At 42.7% G+C, this 23,904-nt stretch overlaps 2 protein-coding genes across 2 annotated transcripts in view; both read right to left on the bottom strand.

Moving 5' to 3' along the window:
• Positions 1 to 9,881, bottom strand: part of CUNH7orf31 (chromosome unknown C7orf31 homolog) — a 42,135-nt gene extending 32,254 nt beyond the window's left edge. Inside the window, exons 1-2 of the mRNA XM_036247417.1 lie at positions 9,872 to 9,881; positions 1,063 to 1,064 (exon numbers count right to left, since the gene is read on the bottom strand). The gene's annotated coding sequence lies outside the window, so the exon portion shown is untranslated. The remainder of the gene's footprint in view (positions 1 to 1,062; positions 1,065 to 9,871) is intronic.
• NPVF (neuropeptide VF precursor) lies at positions 8,227 to 19,197 on the bottom strand. Its single transcript, XM_036247412.1, is given in 3 exon segments — positions 8,227 to 8,453; positions 17,424 to 17,666; positions 19,056 to 19,197. Coding segments are annotated over 3 exon segments (612 nt in total).
• Positions 19,198 to 23,904: the final 4,707 nt, after the last annotated feature.

Below are 23,904 nucleotides of genomic sequence, written 5' to 3'. Positions count from 1 at the left end.
ATGTTTTTTAACCTCATGTTAAGCACTCTCAACTTGTGTTAATGCATTCTCGGAATCCTAGCCTGGGGGAAACCTGGCCTGCCCAGGTGTATTGGGAGCTTCATTTGCATGTGAATACGGGCTTGTTATCTTTTGGCTTCAAGGTCTCTTCCCATAAAAAGCAAGAGAAAAAGCTAGGGTGTATGCAGTAATGCCATCTCAAGAAAATAATTTACTTGAATCCACTTGTGACCTGGGGGTACCAATCTGTAAATACAGTGATACCTCGGTTCTCGAACGCCTCGGTTTTCGACCAAATGGAGATTCGAGAAACTTTTGTCTCGGAATCCGAACAAATATTTGGAACTCGAACTTCCGAGATGAGCCGAGTTGAGCCGAATGGCGTTCATTCGGCCCAGCGCCCTTGCTTGCGTCATCAGTGTGAGTGCAGAGAGAGTCACGCTTTGTGGAGTCACGCTTTCCTATTGGGTTTCATTGCTTCGGTTCTCGAACAATTCGGTTCTCGACCGTCCTCCTGGAACGAATTATGTTCGAGAACCGAGGTATCACTGTAAATGGGACTGCGTCCAGAGATCTGGAGCATTTGCCACCTTGCAAAGCTCCCCCTCACTCCAAGCAGCGTGTGCTTGTAGTTTCATTGCGTTGCACTGATCCCGGCAGGCCGAGAGATGGCAACCCTTGAGTTTGCAATACACTTACAACTTATTCAGGCCCACTTTCAAATAACATACTATTTGATGGGTTGTACAAACTCCTTATCACAGAGTGTGCCCAATTTCACCTTTCCATCTCATCTAACACTGCTATCGTTCGTATCACTATTCACAAGTTCTAATCACACAATACAATCCTGCTATTATTACTTTAAGCAAATTGTTGTCTGTGGATCAATTAAGAATAAGTAAAATAAAATATTTTATTTGACCTTAATTTATGCCTTTATTAATGCTCTTCCTTTTTCATATAGATTTAATGCACTGCTTAGAAATGGAAAAACAACTTCTCAACCTCTATCACTTTCCTTCCCTCTGAAGAAATATTTTTAAAATTCTTGCAAGACACGTCTAGTGATGTGCAGTTTTCTTAAATTTTGTTTGTTGGAGAAAGTATTTGTTTTCTAATCTTTTGGGAAGGATAACTGTGCAGAATACAGTTTTCTACGTTGGTTTTTTCTTCCAACACTATAGATATTTCACCCCACTCTCTTTTTGCCTGCATGGCTTCTGGACAGAAATCCAATGTAATTCTTCGCCTTGCTCCTCTGTAGGTGAGGCTTCTTTCTTCCTCTGGCTTCTTTCAAGATTTTCCGTGTTTGATTTTCTGCAGTTGGAACATGATGTGCGTACGTGCACTGTGCCTACCATGTGCATGCAGCTATTTTTTTCACTGACCGTTGATGTTCAGTATTATTTTATATTACTTTCAAGTGTACAGAATAGTGGTCAGACAATAATATACTTTACCAAGTGACCCCCCAGATAAGTCTGGTATCCACCTGGTACCATTCATAGTTATTACACTTATTGTTGACTATATTCCCTACACTGTATTTTACATCCCCTTGACTATTTCGTAACTGCCGATTTGTGCATCTTAGTTCTTTCACTCTTTTCACCCAGCCTTCCACCCTCACGCCCATCTGGCAACCCTCAGTTTGTTCCCTGTATCTGTGAGTCTGTTTCTGTTTTGTTTGTTTTGTGTTTTAGATTCCACCTGTCAATGAAATATGGTATTTGTCTCTCTCTGTCTGACTTATTTCACATAATTCCCTCTAGGTTGTCCCAAATGATAAGATTTCTTTCTTTTTTATGGCTAATTGTAACATTTCTTTATTTTCTACTCATTTATTGATAGGCACTTAGGTTGTTTCCATATCTTGGCTCTTATAAATAATGCTGCAGTAAACATAGGGGTGCATATATCTTTTCAAATTAGAGTTTTGAATTTCTTCAAATATACACCCCGAAGTGGAATTACTGGGCCATCGGTAATTCTATTTTTAATTTTTTGAAGAACCTCCATATTGTTCTCTGTAGTGGCTACTTTGGTTTGTAGTGCCACCAACAGCGAGCAAGGGTTCTGTCTTCTCCACGTGCTCACCAACACTTTCCGTTTGTTGGTTTATTGATGGCAGCCTTTATGACAGGCATGAAGTAATATCTCACTGAGGTATTAATTTGCATTGCTCTGATGATAGTGATTTTGAACATCTTTTCATATGTCCAGTGGCCATCTGTATGTCCTCTCTGGAGAAGAGCCAGGTCCTCTGCCCATTTATATATATATGTGTGTGTGTGTGTGTGTGTTATTGATTTCACACGGAGGAAGGGAGAGGTAGAGAGAGACAGAAACATCGATGAGAGAGAAACATCAATTGGATGCTTCCTGCGTACCTCCTACTGGGGGTAGAGCTCAAAACCTGGGCATGTGCCCTGACTGGAATCAAACCAGCGATCTCCTGGTGCGTGGGATGACACTCAACCAACTGAGCTACACTGGTGGGGCCCTCTGCCCATTTTTAAATTGGATTGTTTATTTTCTTTGATGTTGAGTTGTATGAGTTCTTTATAAATTTTGGATATTAACCCCTTATCAGATGTATTATTGGCAAATATCTTCTCCCATTCAGTAGGTTGTCTTTTCATTTTATTTTTTTTATGGTTTCCTTTGCTGTGCAAAAAAGTTTTTAGTTTGATGTAGTCTTATTTTTTCTTTGTTTCCCTTGCCTAGGGAGATATATCAGAAAAAACATTACCAAGAGAAATGTCAGAGAGTTTACTGCCTGTGTTTTCTTCTAGAACTTTTGTGTTTTTGAGTTTTACCTTTAAGTCTTGAATCCATTTTGAGTTTATTTTTGTATGTGGTGTAAGAAGGTGGTCTAGTATAATTTTTTGCATGTATCTGTTCCATTTTCCCAGCACTGTTTATTGAACAGTCTTTTCCTCCATTGTATGTTGTTACCTCCTTTGTCATACATTGATTGACTATATAGATGTGGGTTTATTTCTGGATTCTGCTATTCCATTTCATTGATCTCTGTGTCTATTTTTATGCCAGTACCATGTTGTTTTGATTACTGTAGACTGGTAGTATAGTTTGTTATCAGGTAGCATGATACCTTCAACTTTGTTCTTCTTTCTCAACATTGCTGTGACTATTTGTGGTCTTTTGTGGTTTCATATAAGTTTTAGGATTATTTGGCCTAGTTCTGTGAAAAAATGCCATTGGTATTTATAATCCCTATCGATAGGGATTGCATTAAATCTATAGATTGCTCTAGATAGTATGGACATTTTAATGATGTTAATTCTTCCTATCTATAAGCATGGTATATGCTTCCATTTATTTGTATCTTTTTCAATTTCTTTCTCCAAGATCTTATAATTTTTTTTTTTTTTTTTATCCTCACCCGAGGACATTTTTCCATTTTTTGTACAGATAGAGTGGGAGGGAGAGAGAGGAAGGGAGAGAGAGAAACATCGACGTGAAGGGACACATCGAGTGGCTGCCACCCGCACGACCAACCAGGGCCGGGGACAAACTGCAACCGAAGTACGTGCCCTTAGCGGGAACCGAACCCGGGTCTCTCTGGACCGCAGGCCGACGCTCTAACCGCTGAGCCAAACCGGCCAGGGCAAGATCTTATAATTTTTTGACTACAGGTCTTTTACTTCTTTGGTTAAATTTATTCCTAGGTTTTTTGATGTAATTGTAAATGGGATTGTTTTTTAAACTTCTCTTTCTGATAGTTCATTGTTGGTGTATAAACTAAAATAGATTTCTGAATATTAATTTTGTATTCTGTTACTTTACTGAATTCATTTATCAGTCTTAGTAGTTTTTTTGGTGGAATCTTTAGCATTCTCTATATAAAGTATCATGTCATTTGTAAATAATGACAGTTTTACTTCTTTCCAATTTGGATATGTTTTATTTTATTTTTCTTGTCTGATTTCTATGGCTAGGACTTCCAATACTATATTGAATAAAAGTGGTGAAAGTGGACAATGCTGTCTTGTTATTGTTTTTAAGGACAATGATTAATGGTAACTGTGGGTTTGTCATATATGGCCTTTATTATGATGGGGAATGTTCCCTGACACATTCTAGGCAATTAGGAATTATTTAGTAAATGAGAATAAGCACATTTTATAACTGTCTGCATTTATGTCATTCCAAAGGGATAAGGATTTAGAAATGCAAATTCATTTCTAAACTGTAGGAGAAGGTTGGAGTGGGACATTGAGAAAGGTTATAAAAGCTGAGATCGTTTGTTGAGAGTGAGGAGAGGTGATAGGGTGGAGGATATGAGCAGGGAAGGTTTGAAATATATGCTCTGGGGAAGGAGAGGGCTTTTTTACAGTAGAAAAGAATAACTACTTATTTACATAGAGTTGCCCATTCTACACTCCATACTTACCTCTTTTGAGCTCAACAGCTTTATCGTGTAGGTGAATACAGTATAATATAGAAGAGTAGCTTCTTACCTTCAGTGCACTGAACAGAGCCCTGGCCGGTGTGACTCAGTTGGGCGTTGTCATGTGCATTGAAAGGTTGGCAATTCAGTTGCTGGTTAGGGCAATGCCTGGGTTGCAAGCTTCATCCCTGGTAGAGGGCGTGCAGGAGGCTGCTGATTGATGTTACACTCTCACACTGACATCTCTTCCTCTTCCTCTCTCTGCCTCTAAAAATCAATTTAAAAATCTTTAAAATAAAATGTATAAAAAATGCACTGAACCAAAAGGCAAAGAAGGGGTTTCCTATACTGGCTGGAATAATTGATCCCAGTAAGTAAGGGGGAGTGAATTGCTGCTATACCGAGGGGACAGAGAACATGCCTGAAATTCTCTGGGACTTTCTAGAGTGCCTTTTAGTGTGTTCATGCTCAATAATAAAAGTCAATGGAAAACTATAGCAAGCCCAATAAAGGCAGCACCACTGAGGATTCAGATTCCTGAGGAATGGAGATTAAAAAAATATAGGTTAAAAAAAATAAAACAAAACCCTTTACCTGGTGCTGTCTGAGGGCAAAGAAAACATGGAAGATATGGTAGAATAAGAAAGTTATGAATATCACTTCAAGCCTCAGGAATTATAGAAATGAAGACTGTAGTAATGCTGTGTATTTTCTTTCCGGCTTCTGGTGGACTAGACTCCAAAGATGGCCCCCAAGGAACCATAGCTCCCACTGTTAATGCTCATGTGTAGTTCCCACCCACATGTGCGTGGGCTGCTCTGTGACTCATGTCAACTACTTGAATGCAGCGAAGTGACGCTGTGCTAATTCTAGACCTAGTCTTTAAGGTGACTTCTACTTTCTCCTTGTTGGGACACTTGCTTTTGGGAGCTCTGAACCACCATGAAGTAAGTAACTACCTTGCTGGAGAGATCCTGTAGAAAGGTGACATGTGGGTTGACACTCTCTCTCGGAGTAGTCTGCTATTGTTGGAGACTCCCTGTAGAAGTGGCTTGTCATTGCTGGAGGGTGTGGGGCAGATGTGGCTGTTGGTGGAGAGAGAGCCATCTGAGGACACAGCCAGAAGTCTTCTGTGTAGCTGCTGGGCTCCTGTCTTGAATAATAACAGAGGACCACTACCTGAAGCGTAAATGTCTTCCTGTCATCATTGCCTTGCGCTGGCATTCAGTGCTCTCTGTTGAGAAACCTTAAATCCTGCCATCTAACTAAGGAGGAATGTTTACAGGGTCCGACTCCAATATCACAGAGCAAGGCAAAGAAGAGTGGATTTGGAGCTAACAGCCAATATATTGATAACTCACAAACCTTACTAGTACTATAATGATACAGTAGTCCCCCTTATCTGTGGTTTCATTCAGTAGCAGTCTGAAAATATTAAATGGGAAATTCCAGAAATAAATAATTCATTAGTTTAAAATTATATGCCATGCCCAGCAGGTGTGGCTTAGTGGTTGAGCACTGACCCATGCACCAAGAGGTCGCCGGTTTGATTCCCGGTCAGAGCACATGCCCAGGTTGTGGGCCCAATCCCCAGTGGGGGGCATGCAGGAGGCGGCCAATCTATGTTCTCTCTCATCGATGTTTCTATCTCTCTCTGCCTCTCCCTTCCTCTCTCTCTAAAATCGATAAACAAAAACATTTAAAAAAATAACATGCCATTCTTAGTAGCATGCTAAAATCTCAAGCTGTTAGTCCTGCCTAAGACCTGAGTCACCCCTGTGTCTAGTGCGTCCACGCTGTACATGCCAACCGCCCGATTAGTCACTGAGCTGCCATTTTGTTTATTGGATTGGTTATCAGAGACACATCACATTCATATAATTTTTATTACAGTGTATTGCTGTAATTGTGCTACTTTATTATTGTTGTTAACTTCTTACTGTGCCTAATTTATAAATGAAACTTTATCATACGCATGTATCTATAGAGGAAAAAATATAGTGCATGTAGGGTTCAGTACTGTCCACAGTTTCAGATATCTACTGGGGGTAGGGAATGTATCCCCCAAGGATGGGGGGGACTACCACATGAGAAAGGGAGCTAATCGTATAATCCAGTAGGTACTGCAACGGCAGTGCAGTAATACCGAGACCCTTCACTAAGAGGGAGCGAAAGAGCGGACATTCAGCTTTCCACAGAGAAGAAAGGAAATTCAGGGTAGAGAGGATAAAAGCATAGCTTTGATCTCCAGCTTATTTATAATAATAATAATAACATTTTTATTTATTATTTATTATAAACCTAGATTATTTTTCTCATATGTCAGATGAGGATATTTACCTCAGAGGGTTGTGTAGGATTTATAATTATGTTCACAGCCCTGGCTGGTTTGGCTCAGCGGTTAGAGCGTTGGCCTGCGGTCCAGAGAGACCCGGGTTTGGTTCCCGCTAAGGGCGCGAACCTCGGTTGTAGTTTGTCCCCGGCCCTGGTTGGTCGTGCAGGTGGCAGCCACTCGATGTGTCCCTTTCACATCGATGTTTCTCTCTCTCTCTCTCCCTCCCTCCCTCCCTCCCACTCTATCTGAACAGGAAATGGAAAAATGTCCTCCAGTGAGGATTAAAAAATAAATAAAATAAAATTACATTCACACACACACAGACTTATAATTGTATCATAGCATCTACATAGTATATGTTAAATCACAGTGGTTCCCCCTTGTCCTTGGGGGATATGTTCCCAGACCCCTAGCAGATACCCGAAGCTGTAGACAGTACTGAACCCCACATATACTATGTTTCTTCTACATATCCTTGCCTGTGAGAAGGTTCAGAGTAAGACATTCGCAGCGGACAGCTCCACATCGGACTCTGAAGCGAGATGCAGGCGGAAGGCCTCTCCCAGGAAGGGAGACACGGAGCCGCAAAAGCGGGCAAACGTTTTGTTGAAGCTTCCAGGGCGAGGTTCGCTGGTCCCGGTGGAGCGGGCCAGGGGAGTGGCTGCCCAGGGAAGTTTCATAGGGGGGTGGGGTCGAGGAACAAAGAGGGGAGTTATTTGACTGGTGGTTGCGGCTTGTCCCTGGCCCTTTCCCGGTCACGTGACTCCCAGGTCCTGTGACCCCGGACCTCCTGGCCTTCAGCAGGTAGTGTGTCCCAGCAGTGACCCAGTGACCCTACTTTTCCTGCCCCGGCACTGTTGATTTGGGATCCTAACACTTGGTTGAGAATTTGGATGGATATGAAGTCCCAACAAAGTGTGATGGAGAAAAAGTCGTTTTTAGATGAACAAGTCTTCAAACAGTGTACCTTCCAGGCACCTCTTTCTATTTGGGTCAGTCAGTGCTTCCCTCCCCCTGATTCAAAGGCAGTGTTAACTGACGCAAGTGGTTTAATCATTTGTTGTTTGTTTTAGAATTTTGAAGCCATATAGAAAAATTCTAAATGAATCCAGAGGAGCTTGTTCTGGGGAATAAAAAGGGGTGGATGAGGTTGGGCTCGAGGCAGTATTTTTCATCCAACTGGGACACTCTGAAGGGTGAAGGGGCACTATTAAAATTATACTGGGATAATACGCACAACTCAGAAACGTTCCCGGGAAACTGGACGCAGTGACCCTAATTATAAGCCCCGTAGAATTCTTTTGACGTTTTAAACTTGGTGCATGTATTTCCTTCCAACATCAATTCATCTTCAGAGAAGACTGATACGGTTTTGGAGGTCAATCGGTGCAGCTCCACAGTCCGCGCAGGAATGCCCTCTCTGGTGTTCTCCATGTGCAGCCATCCCCTCTTTGCTCCAGCACCTTTCTCTGGCTCATGCTAGATCTAGGCCAGGGCAGCTGTAATTGTTACCAGTTTCTTTCAAACTTGCCAGTTCCACCAACAGGCAGTCATACATCTCTTTGATGACTAGCCCTGAGTCTGAAAGCGCTTTGCTTTCAAGAGTCCGAAAGAAGTGACACTGCTGCGTGGCTCGGTCCCCAGCTTTTCTGTCCCACTGTGCTGTGTCTGTTAGTATCGGCGTGAATAGGGTCCATAGACCTGCAAGTGGGGAAGCAGATTCGTTTAGGGTAAGAAACAAGACTTCAGAAATGATTTAGTATCTTGTGTATGGTCGTGCACAACCCTATTAGGTAAAGGTTTGATTGGCAAGTGAGAGGCTCATGCACCAGGGAGAGCGCTGACTTGGGTGATGTGTGACCCTGGCTCCATTCCCTTCGCAGACGGCCACCACTGCCCTCTTGCTGTCCTGTGATGTAGGACGTGGCCCAGATTGACAGAGAGGAGGGTGAAGGGGCAGTTGTTAAAATGTCACCCATCCAGACTGAAATCCAAATGGCTTAATTTATCATGATGTGTTTTAATTAATGAGAGTGAAAAAGTGAAGAGGTTGTGGTTTCTAATCAAACAAAGTAATGCTTTAGCTACTGAAATGTAAATGGCTTAATTGGGAGAGAAACAAGTTAATTAGGTCAAAAAGATATATTAAGAGGAAACTGAAAACATCCTTGCCCACAGTTAGATCTACAGTTGGTTTGTGGTAAAAGAAGGTCCCCATGGAAATTAAAGAGTCAAATGTTAATATTACTTTGTAATTTCAGTAGCTATTTCAATTTTGTAATAAATACAACCTTTGCATTTAATTGTGTGTGTGTGTGTATATATATATATATATATATATATATATATATATATATTTTTTTTTTTTTTAATCCTCAGCCGAGGGTTCTTTTCCATTTATCTTCAGGTAGAGAGAGAGGGAAACACAGGGAGAGAGAGAAACATTGGCATGAGAGGGACACATCAACTGTTTGCCTCCTTCACGACCCCAACCAGGGCCGGGGATGAACCGCAACGGAGGTACGTGCCCTTGACTGGAATCAAACCCAGGACTCATTGGTTGGTAGGCCAATGCTCTACCGCTGAGCCAAACTGGCCAGGGCTCATTGTAGATATTTTAACACAGAAAACATATTGCTGATTCTCAATTGCAGTGTGTGTTGGCTTGTTTAAGTACTCTACCTTTCCTGTAGGATGTCCTGAGTCCCTGATGCCTCAGGATGCAAAAATGATGTTTACTTTTACCTTCTATGAACTGTTGAATTTAGGTGATTGTGCATTCATTTAAAATTTTAAAGTTGTTAACTGAGCCTTAATTTACAGTGTATTGTACAGAATACAATCAGCGGATCTTAGAGACTTTTTGTGGTGCTGGTGGTTATTGTTTTGGTCAAAGAATTTAAAACTAGTTAAGTACATTCAATGTGGAGCATTTTCTGCCCTCTGGTGGTAAAAAGCAATATTGCAATATTGATTACATTTCAGTGCTTTTTATTATAAGGGGAAAGCTACATGTTATTTTACAAGCGGTTTGAAAATTATGTAGGTGCATTGCTGTAGCTAATTAGTATTGTTGCATATTTTGAGAAAGAGACACAATAGTTTTATGTTTTATTAACCATAATATACTAATGCCTGGAAATCTGGCAAGAAGTAAAATACATTTTGAGATAATTTTTCTTCAGGATTAAATACTATTTCTCTACTTTTACAAAGACTATTAATTCGACATTAATCTCATTATAATTTAATTTCACTCCTGATTCTAATTGTGATTTTCCTGGTTGACTCCTTTCATATGTTAGTTTCTATATTTAGGGAGAGATAATGGGCAATAATACTTCCCATTTCCTAAGCTACACATGGGAATAAATGTATCACATGGGTGTAATATGAGAGGAAAACCCAATGATATAGGAGAAAAACAGGCTATTAGGAACAATGTGACAGAGCCCTGAAGTTCAAAGAAATGTGCTGTAAAATAGCTTATGAATCACTGTTGACCATCCTTTAATTCTCAGGAAAATGAGCTAACCTAACTCTTCATGTTCATTTCGGTTATGAAACACATACCTCCGCACACCCGACTGTTCCACGTATTGCTGGAGAACCATTAGCTCTGGCCCCAAGTGAAATGATACAATAGTTCAGGAGATACAAAGATGAGCAATAATTACCCCATTCAACATAAGCTTAAAGGGAATATAGGGAAAATAGAGCGTTCTGGTGGAAATGTGACTCTCCTACTAACATCTGAGTCTGTCAGAGTCAGGGCATCTCTAAAAGCATCATCCTTGGACCTGGAGAGCATTATGCTATGTGAAATAAGCCAGTCAGAGAAAGACAAATACCATATGATCTCACTTATATGTGGAATCTAATGAACAAAATAGAAACAGATGCATGGATACATGGAACAGACTGACAGCTGCCAGAGGGGAGAGGGATTAGGGGACTGGATGAAAGACGGTGAAGGGATTAACCAAAAAACATATGTATATAACACAGAAACACAGACCACAGAGTGGTGATAACCAGAGGGGTGGGAAGGGTAGGTGGAGGTGGGCAAAGGTGGGCAAAGGGGATGGAAGAAGACTACTTTGGGCAATGGGTGCACAATACTGTGTACAGATAATGTTTTATTCAGTTGTACACTTGAAACCTGTATGATTTTGCAAACCAGTGTCACCCCAATAAATTCTATTAAAAAAAGCATCAACCTTATTGTTGTCATAGGAATTTTATGGTAGGTGAAATAACACTAAAGCTTTTGATATGGTTATTTAGGTATAATAGTGTGAGTATAACTAGAGAATAGACTACGTGCAAAGGGAAGTAAAATGCACTTAATGCCACTGAATTGTACATTAAAGATGGTTAGAGTGGTACATTTTGTTATGTATATTTTGCCACAGTAAAAAAGAAATACATAAAAATAAGCCAAGTGAAAGCTGCCCAATTTTTTATTATTTCTAATAGTAATGAATAAAATGTTCAATACCTAATAAACATCTTAGGAACTCAGGGCCACTTCATAAATAGTAAGTTAAAATAAACACTGGATATAATAAAGAGGGACACACGTCCATCACATATTTTCCTAATTCAAGCCTGACTCTATGAAGCAAAGTGATGATATTTCCACAGAGCAGTTGGTAACAAATCTCAATGTGGGGGAGAGGAGGGAGAAGGCTGAAATACTGGAATACTCCCACATGAATTGTATTCTGATTTATTTTAATTCCTTTACTTCTTTGTCCTAATGCACCAATGAGGTGTGTAAGAGACTGGAAATAACCCAGAGAGTGAAAGACCTGTCCTTGCGAAAGTTGATCCCCGGCGCCTCCACTTGCCGGGGACTCCATATTTCAGTGACTCCATATTTCAGTGACTCTCCACCAGTTCAGGTCTCCACTGAAGCAGAAACTGATAGCTGAGTTTCATCATCAACAAGAGCACTTTGTCTGCTCCAGGTGGAAAAAAGCATTGATTGTTCCTTTAGAGTCCAAGATAAAAGTGGTCCAGGCTAGTTGTTTTACACTGAGCACTGCTCATTTTCATAAATTGTTTCTTTTAAACCCCAGTGAGAAAACAGAGTATCTGACAAGGTCCTGGAAGAAAAAAATTCCAAGATGATTTTAGGAAATAAACATAGAAATTCAAATTATGGTAGTGGTCCAGTGTTTATTCTGTGACCTGTTTACCCTTTATAGTCATGCTAAGGAGGGCACCTCCTTACCTGCTCTTAAGGTGAATAAATACTTTTTAAAAGCTGTCCAGGAGTCTGTGGTCTTTGTCCTCCCTCCCTCCCTCCTTCTCTCCTTCCCTTTTCTTTTCTGCCTTTCCTCTTTATAAAATCTCTATATAGTGTTATAGAACATTGATTTATTCCTGGGCTCTAGGGCGCTTGTTTTCTTTTTAAACCTTAATTCAACAACTGTTTCCTAGATGCTTCAGCCTTTAGTGGGCTGGATGGGAGGTGGCTGTGGTGGTGGACAGGACAGTGGGTGAGGAGAGGAGCACAGACTTTGAAGTCAGACTCCTGTTGAGCTCACGTGTTCGCTCCAGTTCTTCAGAGAGCTCTCCCTGAGCTCAGTTCTCGGATAAAAATGAGCATGAACAGAAACGGCCAAAACAGCTTTACATGTTAAAACAGACACAGTTATAACAATAAATAGTCACTATTTTTATGAAGCCGGGGAGGGAGGGGAAACCAAGTGTAGGGCCATCTAATGCCGCGGCCCCTAGTTGGGAGTGATTTTGCACCCCGGTCCCTAGTTGGGAGTGATTTTGCACCCCGGGCCCTAGTTGGGAGTGATTTTGCACCCCGGGCCCTAGTTGGGAGTGATTTTGCACCCCGGGCCCTAGTTGGGAGTGATTTTGCACGCCGGTTCCTAGTTGGGAGTGATTTTGCACCCCGGGAAGCAGTTGGCAATGTCTGCAGACATTTCCAGTTGTCACATTTGTGGGGTGGTGCTACTGCCATCTAGTGGTAGAGGCTATGGGTGCTGTTGAATACCCTATGGGCACAAGGCAGCCTACCCACAGCAAAGAATTATTTAAGATGTCAGCAGTGTTGATCTTGGCCTAGTGGATGAAAAAATTGAAATATGTCATATTTTATATAGGGAAGTGAGCTTAGAGAGGCTGGGCAGACCGTCTCGCTGTCCATCCAATACCCATGCTCCCTTGACCATGGCAGTAGTGCTTGGGCAATGTGTCCGGCGGAGAAACTGTTTCCCAGCGTCACTTGCTGAGTGGGGTGGCCAATGACAGGAAGGATGTTGGATGGTGATTTTAAAGGGGCCCTTGGGAAAAGAGCACCCCTGGGCCTGTCTTTGTCTCTGCTGCCTGGACAGGGACATGACGGCCTGGTGGGAGCCATGTGCTAGGAAAGTGGGGGAGAAAAATGGCAGGAGTCTGGACCCGTGATGACTGGAATTTCCATATTAGCCCTGGACTGCTTCCTTCCAGACATTTTATGTGAGAAAAAAAGTCTTCCTTGGTTAGCCCTGGCCAGGTGCTCATTTGGTTGGAGCACTGTCCCGTACACCAAAAGATTGTGGGTTCAATCCCCAGTTGGGGTGCATGCAGGAGGCCACCGACCTTACTTGGTTAAAACAATGCTATTTAGGTTTTCTGTTATATGCTGCTACATCCAAATTTAAACTGGGTCTTGAAGGATTTTGACAGAAAAATGGCTTTGAGATGAAGGAACTGGAATGAACAAAGGAACAGAAATGTGAAAGTGTTTGTAGGAATAACGTGTAGTTGATAGGATCCACAGGAGAAGTGTCATGTAACGTCTGCAGGAAGATCTCTAGGGAAACAGTTCCCTTGCATGTGGAATCCAGTGAACGAAATAAACCGATCAACAAAATAGATCCAGAGTCAGGGAAGCAGGGAACAGACCGAGGAATCTCAGAGCGAAGGGGGCAGGAAGAGATTAACCAAAGAATGTATATGCATGTATGCATAACCCGTGGACTCAGACGGCAGTGCGTGCGTGCCGGCCTGGGGAGGAGCAGGAGTGGGGTGGAGGGGTCAGTGGTGGGAGGAAGGGGGAGCATCTGTAATACTTTAAACAATAAAGATAAATGTTTTAAAAAGTACGAACACACGCACGCACGCATGCACACATGCACACACACGCACGAAGTGGAGGCCAAGCGCCCTCACTTTCCTTGCCCATTTCATTTTGTTGGTCACACTTAGATGAACACTGACCTTTCATTTTTCTCACTGAGAAATTGGTCTCTGAGCCAGTACACTTTTTTTCCTTTTTGTATTTCTCAAGGTCACTGTCATAGTATGATGTATGGAATGTGGGCCTGAGATCACGTGGCAGTTGCCTTCCATGGAAACCGTTGACGTATAACATGTGTCATCCCCAAGCTTCCTCCAAGGCCCCCCCACGCTCCTCACTTTTACAGGCTGCCTGGGTTTTAGGTCAGGGCCAATGCAGGTGGAATTTCCCGAAGGGAAGTGTTGGAGGGAGGATGTTTTAGGATGGACCCGAAGGCACGCTGAGGAGAAGCGCATGATCACCAGATCACTTCTGTTCTGAACTACTGCAAAGAGCTGGTGCTTGGAGGAGGGTCGGGCCGAACCACTTGAGTGGTTCTGATTATTTCAGCATTATGTTCATAGCACTTTGATGGCCAGTAAGATAACACTATTCATTTATAAATGGAATTAGATAAGAATTTAAAATAATTCTAGAAACAAAATATCTTGTGTTGCAGTAATTCTGGAACATAATGGGATCACAAGCCTCAGTGAGAAATTAACCCCAGAACTCCAAACTGCCCAGGAAAATTGTACCTGTATATGTAACGATTCAGAGAAACTGTCACTTTTAGCAGCTATAAGCATTCCTTATAAGGAGAGATTTATCTTTGTTGCAAAGGGCGTCAAAAGTGAAGTTTTATCTTTAACACCCAAATCTAATCGATATGAAATTCCTAAGGCAAGATCTCCATTTGTAGACTTGGAAAAAAAAAATGATTCGGTTTAGTGAGAGAGGAAGAAGGGAAGAGAAAGTGAGAAACCTATTTGTTGTTCCACTTACTGGTGAATTCATGGGTTGATTCTTGTCTGTGCCCTGACCAGGGATCAAACCTGCAACCTTGGCATATCAGGGTGATGCTCTAACCAATGGCCATTGGCAGGTTTTTTAAGGAAGTGGTTGAAAAGTGCTTCTCCTAGTTTTCAATTCCCTCACCCACTTGGAGACTATTAAAGGATAGGATCTGGGTTTATGAGGAGATTTGTTTTGGAGAGTGTGTTACCTTGCTGTGAAGGCCCCTTGCCCATGCCCAGGAGTCGGGTGATTACTGTGTCCCTTCTCCTTCTCCAGGGAGGGGCTTCCTTCGGAAGGGGAGATGTGCTCCAGGTGGCTGAGAGGAACAAAGGACTGGTGCCCGCCTCCAGGCCAGAGAGCTGGAGTGTCTGGGGAGGCAGGGTTGGGGGGCTCCAGTGCGGAGGGTGAGCCGTCGGGGAGCAGATCAAGGTTTTGGGAACCAGGAGCTGTTCTGAGTCCTGCTGCAGAGGACCCCCAGAAGAGAAACGGGCGTGTGTTCCAGGGCGAGGGCTGAGGCCAGCCTGGGGACTGAAAAGTATCATGGGAAACAGAAGAGTTGGAGGGAGAGGGCCCACAGTGGCGGGCAGTACCATCCTCTGGGCCCCAGAAGTGAAGCCGCCCACTCTGGGAGAACTATACTATCTGTTCGCCTCTCATCTCACATTCTCTTCCATGCCAGTGAAGTCCAACTAAGCAAGCAGAGAGTGAGGACCGGGGGAGGCTGGAAGGGAGTAGACGGAATTTGACCACACCCCTGTCTGTTGGACCTCGTTTGGGAACAGTAGAGGATGAATGAATGAATGAATGAATGAATGAATGGCTGAGCACAGATTGAACTGTTGATTACAATGAAATTGAGACCGTGTGCTTTTGACTTAGAGAGGCCAAGGGACTGACATGACTTAAGAGCAGCAATGAAGTTCATGGCATCCGTCCAAGCTTTCATCCAGGGCCAGGCGAAGATTTCTGCACAACCCTGTCCCTGCCCCTTACATTGGAAAGGGGATAGTGGGATGCAAAAATAAAGTTGCATTTTGATCACATCTCACAAGTCATACAGTTATATTTACACTCACTGTAGGATGTAAGCAGACCTCCCGGGCCTGCATGACAGGCCGTTGAGTCTTATGTAGGAAACTCTGATTAATAAATGTGGAGAGAGACTGGATGTTGGCGGTGTGGGCGGAGGAGCCAGTAGGGTCAAGTTTGGTGGCTACATAATTTATTGGGTTCAGTGCAAAATAAAAATACCAGCCCTTTTGTCCAAAGTTATTAAGAATTTCAAGACAGTGACAACAGGGTATTTAACCAAACCCGGGGCCCTGTGTGACTGTGTGGGTTGCAGCCCATGAAGCCACCCTGGGGTGAGCAGCGGAGGTCAGAAGAGGAGGGGATTTGCTGGTGGTCCAGTTAAAGAGAGACGGGAGAAGTGGCTTATCTAATTGAGACTTTTTCAGTGACATGCTGTGCAATGTGACCCCCTCGGCGAGATTCCACAGATCCTCAGCGACACTGCACAGCCCTCATGTGCATGGATTTCTTGTGGAAGCTGGTGAAGAGGCTGGGAGGAGCTAACCAGGGTAAGCCAAGCAGGTAAGGGGGCAGCTGACACCTGGTTATTCACCTAACATTTTCCATACATTGCAAGGGTTTAGGTAAAGAACCCATGTTATTTGGTAAGAAATTTCCTTATGCCATATAGTATCAAGGGACCAAGTGGCCATTTATTTATTTATTAATGTAGCAGGAGGTTGCACAATTCTTTCTCTGCTGCTCAGAGTTGGTAACTAGGGACCAAATCTGGAGGCGCAGAGGCGAGAAATACCTGGCATTGCCATGACAATTATGGATGGCAAGGGGGCCACACTCCCCTTTAGGATTCAGAAGAGGTGTCGAAGCTCCACCAACCCCTACCTCACCCAGGTCCCCCCAGCTATGTATGGGAGGCAGGCCCGCAGGGGGCCTGCTGGCCCTCAGCCCAAAGCCACGCCAGAGAGGTTCCCAGAAAATCACTCTCCGAGAGTGGGCCCATAGTAAATGCTCAATAAATACTTATTAATTACTAAAAAGAATGACATAATAACAGAAATTATTTACAAGTTGAGATCCAGAAAAGAAATTTTGAATTTGAGAACCGGATGTCCTTTGTACGTGCAGAGAACTCTTTGCGGGACCTTTCGTTGTGTCAGAGAGATCAAATGTCGGACAAGGTCATAAGCTGAAATTCCCGATCCTGTCACCACACATTCCTACCTAGTGTGTGGCTGTGGGGCAATGAGGTGGCCCGTGCGGGGCTCAGGAGAAGCCGGCTCATCGTGTACACCGCAGGCACGTTCACACCCACCTTCTGCGGTTCTCCGTGAACAGGTGTTTTTTCCCTGTGTCTTCGCCTTCTTCCCGCTAAGAATCTTAACTTCCTTAGAAACTTCTTTTGAGAAGATGTAAACCGTTTTAAAGTTTCTGGACCAGCTGCATGTAACTGCCCACACAGTGTCACGGGTTTTCAGGTGTTTACTTTGGGCGTTTTTGATCGGGATTCTGGATTTCCGGGGGCCTGCAGTGACACTTTGGCGATTGCTCCCCCAAACCTTTGGGCAGGTTAGGGACAGGTCTCGAGATGCCTTCCTCTATATTTTCCCCAAATCTCAGAGACGGGTTGGCCCCTGCTCCTGTGCTTCCTTCCGTGGGCCTCCCAAGTCTCCAGGGCAAGTTGGCTGCCGAATGTGGCATTTTGTGGACTGCGGGTGGGCTCATCTTCATGAAATGTTTTGGACCCTAGTCCTTTAATTCTTCAAAATTGAGACTTCTTTTCTCTCCCCTTGTCAGGTCTCCTCTATGCGATCATTAGAAATGGCCACTAAAATGATTTATTATTCTTGTAAGCAATAGATTTGAACCCCAAATTAACTTAAATCCAGACTTTAATCTGTAGAATTGTTAAAGCTATAAACAAAGTTTGTGTTTTCCTGTGCAGAATAATTTAATAAATAATTCGCATTAAGCTTCCGAAAGCAATCTAGTTTCTCCCTGGACTATTGTACGGCAACTATAAAATAGTAATATGTAGAGTGAACACAGCGATGTGTGCAAGCAAGCAGCAGGGACATAAAGGGGTATTGAAATGAGACCAGAGTTAATTTTATTGCAGTTCTTCTCTTTCGGGTTTTGATTCACATTGTTTCTGGAGCATTTCATATAGTTTTGTATTTTGATTTTAGAGAAACCGCCCACTTCCTCTCCACACCCCCTTCTCCCCTCTGCAGAGGCTACAGTGTGGGGTCCACGAAACAGAGCTGCTGGCCAGGCTCCGAGCTACAGTGGAGGAGGCGCCACTGAATTTCTTTCTTTCCTTTTTTAAAAAAAATATGTTTTTATTGACTTTAGAGAGAGAGGAAGGGAGAGGGAGAGAGAGATAGAAACACTGATGGGAGGAAAACATGAGTTGGCTGCCTTCTGCACGTCCCCTGTTTAATTTCCTTTTCATCGACTCCTATTCAGAGTTCTGGTCTAAAAGGATTTCTCAAGAAACGAATCGTATTTTTATTACTATATAAATTAAATTTTTAGTGAAGCACCAGTTAGTTTGTGGGTTACTGCCTCAGTAGTATACCAACTTTAAAGAAACCATTTAAAATGCAGCAACTGTGTGATTAGATTTAGTTTAACAATGAAAGTTTGTCCACATAAAGATATTTCAACGATTGTTTTCTGAATGTAAAATGTAATATATCTCATTTCAGCAAATTTGGAGAATATCTAAGAGCACAAAGAAGAAAATAAAGACAGGTTGCATATCCACCATCTGGGGATTAATATTTTAGTTAGATTTACCGCAAACTTACCAGCTTCTGTTTGCTAAGTAGGATATCCGAATGTCATATTTTTTGGTCTGAGTTGAAGATAATTCAGATGCCCATCTGAAATGTATGCTGAACTTATTTCTGCAACTATTTATTACAACTGTGTGCTGCTGAGTCCAGTGGAACTTATTAATGCACCTTGTGCTGGCAAACTGTCATACCCCGTACTGATACCGCCACCGAAGGGGCCGGGCTGTGTGCTGCTGTTAAAACATCCAGTTACTGCAATCCGCGGTCATGGGAACGCTCAAGTCCGTCGGAAAGAAAGCACAGACGGACTCTTCCTTACCCTTCACAGAATCATTTGACTCCGGGCAAGTATATAGTTACTGCTAGTCAGGTTAGGTACAGTTAAAAAGCTCACCTCAGAACATTTGTCATGTTTTCCTTTGCGGTGAAGATTGGACATCATTAATTCATCTGCACAGAAGATGTTGGATGTTAACAAGCTTGAAGTAGCGAAAGTCAGTAAAATGAATTGTTTTGATGAAATAACCCCCATTTTGTCTAAACTGTAGAATTAAGTTTGTTCGTGCAGCTTGATGTCTACAAGAAGGGATGTTGTGGTCTTTTTATACTGTCTAAAAACAAAGAAAAGTAATTAATTAATAATAAGTGCTAATATTAATTAGAGTGTTTCACTAAAACATGTTTGTAAGGAATGAGGTTAATGCATTTTGGAAGACAGCAGTGTTTCTGCTTGCAAATTCATTAACTTTGAAAATAATTTTTCTCATTAAAAAGGAGCTTCTAATTAGGGAAGTTTGGGACTGTAGTAATTAAGATTCCAAACAAACAATGCTTTATTTCTCCAACCTCAAACAAAACATATTTTGGTGTTTGCGTCAATTCTTGGGAGAAGGGATAAACAGTATTCAATGCACGCTAGCCACATTAAAAAAAAATTTTTGTTTAATCCACATAAAAGAACTAGGCATACTATTTTCAAAATGTCAAACAAAATTAAGAATGTGAAAATAGGGGCTAGGTGAAAAAGGTGAAGGGATTAAAAAAAAAAAAAAGAACGTGAAAATAATTCTAAGTCACACAATGCCCAAATAAAATGCCATTAATTAACTTTTTGCAAAATGCTGCTTGGTTATTGAAGAGCTCTGGGAGTAAATGTCAGCCATAAGCGAAGGGTGCGCGTAAGACCACGTGACAGGCATTTTGACAAACTGGCTGTCTCAGGAGAAGCTGGAGGCAGTTCAAGGCCTTTTGTATTTGCCCTGTGGGCCTTATTTGGCAAAACTGTATAAATCATCTGGATTTTGTTTTTATGAGATGCTGCATCCTACCTTCCTCCTCAAAGCCCTTAAGAACCCTAGCAGAGGTTTGGTAAGTCACACACACGCTGCTGTTGTGGCTCCCCTGGCTCATATTATTTAAGTAATCTCACATTGCCACGGGCATACAGACATCATGGCATAAGAAAAGAATTTACAGAAATAAATGCTTATTTACTGAAATGCCAAAGATAGTTTCTCTTGGAGCAGACGACTGGCATTCTTAAAGACTTTCCCATCACTAGGCTGCCTAGGTTCTAGAGAAATCATTACTTGTTCCCACCTGTCCATTCACCCCTCTCAGAAGAGAAAGACCTTACATTGACTGATTTCCAACACCCTAGCTACTTCTAGACACAGACACTTAGAGGCGAGTTCACAAAAGAGTGAGTGATGAAACTGTACCCTTTGTGTCAAGAGTTGTGCTACCTTTGGCCTCTCTCACCAACCTACCATCACCTGAGGCGTGAGAGGACGGAAGTGAAGAGCTGTCTCTGTAGTAGAGATCTCTAGAATAAATCAGAAAGTTGAAAACAACAGTGGGTAAACTCTTGGGTGCCCCCAGTCACACTTGCCCAGGGCCTCTCCTAAGGCAGTTGACATCATTGACCTCATTTGTTTTGGTCTGTGGCAGCCGAGGATCCCCACAGTAAGAGGCAATTAATTCAATTCATAGTCTAATGTTAATTTTGTAAAGCTGTTAGTGGATTATTTGGGTTTAATTTCCCTGAGGATTTAATACATTTCTCTTCCAAATTGTTTCTTTGCAAACTGCTGATGGAACTTCCTTTTTTTGTGGTCAGTAGATCCAAACTTTTGAGCAACGAGAGAAGCAAGGAGCAAGTTATGTTGGTGCGGTCCACGCTCTGGAAAAAGTAGAAGGGGCGGACCGGTCTCTTCACAGTATGTTTGTATCTAGTTGTTTCAAACTTGAGCAGTTCACCGGTTTTCAGTGCGCTTCCTAGAGTTCTGGAACATGAGTGAGAGTTTTCCTGCTTGTAGATCCAGAGTAGCCGCCATGGCTGATGATTCCCCGGCCTCCGCCACGTTTAAGCTTCCAGGCTGGGAGTGTAATTAGGGTTATCTGGCTATTATAGGGCTTGGCCCTTTTCAACCATATTTACAGTTAGTTTGGAAAACGTCAATTGATACAAAACATTACCTAATGTACACAACACAAAACTACCATACGTCTTTTGCCGAAATGCCACACATATAACGCATTTAGGGATTCTTGATGAGACCTATGAACACACAAAAAATTAAAAAAAAAACTGTCTTCCTGACCCGTGGCTTTTACATACATGCTTCATTTACTAAGATTTTGGAGACCTTAAGGCTATTCTCTTCTAAGCCCTTCTATAGCTTGGACACATCTCCTGAGCTCTAGACTGTCCAGAGACTCAGCTTCCTACCAGACAGTGACGTCGGGATGTCCAACAAGCATCTTAAGCCCAGTGTGCCCAAAACGTAATTGATCTTTTCAATACCTGTCTCTTTTTCTATGTTTCCTATTTCAATGAAGAATACTGTATTGATCAGGGTCTAATCAGGAGACAGAAAACATACAGTAATTTAAACAGGAAATGATTAATGTAAAGAATTATGAACTATAAAAGGGACTAACTATAAAAGGGTTAAGAATACCGTGGGATCAAGGGAGAATATCTAAGGAAAGGACAACTGACTGGAATTCAGACCATAATGAAGAAGGTGTGGATGGCAGAGAAGTTTGCTGGGTTACCCCCTGCTGTGCCTGGCCACTATTACAAGTGGGAGACACCGTTCCAGGGTGCAGCTAGGCCAAGGCTGGGAAGGCAACTTCTGGGGTATCTCAGACTCAATGGACCTGTGCCCTGGACTTCGATGGGGGTGAGAACTGCTGGATGACCCCACATGCACCATTGGCAGCCCTGCGTAGGAGCAAAAAGAAGCAAATGGAAGCACGTCGGAGCCAGACAGAGAAGTCCCTTCTGCCTGCATTACCCGCTAGTGCCTTTTGTCGACAAAGCCGAATGCCAGCTGCAAAGGAGAGAAGCTCACTGGGTCCGCCTCCACTCTCAGAGCATGAAGTGAAGCGTGGATTTGGAGCTGAGATGCCGTCGGTAGATAACTAGCACAGGGAGTGTCGTCCACCCTTTGGTAAGATCCTTGGCGTTGTCTCCTCTTTTCTGCCACATCCCATTCTATAGTTAATGAACAATTGTTTCTACTTTTGAACTATTATACTCAATAGACAGTATTTTTTGAGCACTTATCATGTGCCATGAACTGTTCTAAGTACTTTGTGAATTAACTTATTTTTCATAACAACCCCACGAGTAGGCACTGTTTCTACACAACAGAAAGGGAAACTAGGTGCAGAAGGATTAAGTGACTTTCCCTGTAAGTGGCAGAATCAGGATTTGAACCCAAGCCATCTAAACACTTACTCATTATGCTAGCCTGTCCAATCAAGTCTGGTCTCTTCTGATTGCTAAACAGCCCTTATACCTGTTCACAGCTCTCTGTTCTTACTGCCGTTACTCAGTTACCATTTTCTCCTGCCTAGACATTGTTCTTGGTCCTCTCCAATTCTTCCTCCACAGTGCAGTCAGAATTTTTAAAAATACAATATATTTATGATTTCCTTTTAAATACCTTTTCATGATTTCCCATTTCTCATGCAATCCTTAGAGAGCCTGCTTTTCATTTCTCCCAACTCTCTGCTGTATGACGAACTTCTTTCTGTTCTTCCAGATGGATGTGCTCTCTCTTGCTCCCAGGCCTTTGCTCATGATTTTCCTGTGCATGGAACATCTGTCCACTTCTTGCACCTTTCCATTGTTTGGGTCTCAGCTGAGGTCTCACCTGTCTTGAGGTCTCTCCTGACGTCCAGCCCCAGTAAGTGGCTCTTTGTTTTGCCTAATCGGGGCTCTGTTCCCTCTCACTTGTCTTGCCTCCTTGTTTCCCCCTCTGCTGCTCTGAAAACTATGAATTCAGGACCCAGCTTGTGCAGATCCGAGTGGCATGTCCATTGTCACAGATGCTCGGGACATTTCACTTCTGAATGAATGGATACATTTTTCATTAGTATTGGAACTAGGAGTTGAAACTGAAATTGCTTGTTAATTATTTTTCCCAGTTTTGGCAGTCGACCAGAGTTTTCTCTTTACTGTGAATCATATACATTATGAGAGCTTAAGTTTGTTGGCTTACCCTGAAATCGTAACATCTTAACATTCTCCTGTTGAGGATTTGCTAAGGCTTCCCAGGACAGAGACCTGGACGTGGACAGTCAGGTATAAGTAGGTTCAATGTGTGCTTAGGTTTATTCTGTTAGTAGTGCAACATACAACTGATTCGGTTCAATATATTCTGATGGATCTTGCCATGTTGATGGGCCCAAACCCCAGGACGGGTGTGCAAAGGGACTGCGCAGCCCAGTGGAGGGCTTCCTGGTGACGCTCAGGGTCTCCCGCCAGGCAGCCTTCATAGGTCTACTGGCTCCTCTGCTGAGGCAGAACAGTGTTCTCTGATTGCTTATTATTTTTCCATGCCCACTAGGTACACCCTCACCTCTGCCAGGCAGTTAGAATGCGGGGGACAAATCATTTCTACCAATCAGGAACTGAGCTGACTTGAGTTGGGTTTAGGATTTTTTTAAGGCGCTAGTAAAATATTTAAAATTAGAGGTTGTTTTTGTGCCATGGGCTGCAAGATTTTATTTATGTCTTTATGGAGAAGGGCTCGCTCACTCCACACATTTGCCTATGTCCCCTGAGGCCATGGTGAGACTTACCAGGGACGTGGTGAATTTTAATATCCAGAGGAAGCTCATTATAGAACCCTTCTCCTCACCCTCGACCCAGAAGATTACTTCCAGGGCATTTGCCTTTTTACACTGTTTATTTCTTCCTTTCCATCGAAGCATAATCCAATTG

Source organism: Molossus molossus, unplaced genomic scaffold (assembly GCF_014108415.1).
Source record: "Molossus molossus isolate mMolMol1 unplaced genomic scaffold, mMolMol1.p scaffold_m16_p_7, whole genome shotgun sequence".
In the NCBI taxonomy this organism is placed as follows: Eukaryota; Metazoa; Chordata; class Mammalia; order Chiroptera; family Molossidae; genus Molossus; species Molossus molossus.
The sequence above is the reverse complement of the archived record's forward strand: the minus strand, read 5'-3'. Positions and strand labels throughout refer to the sequence as shown.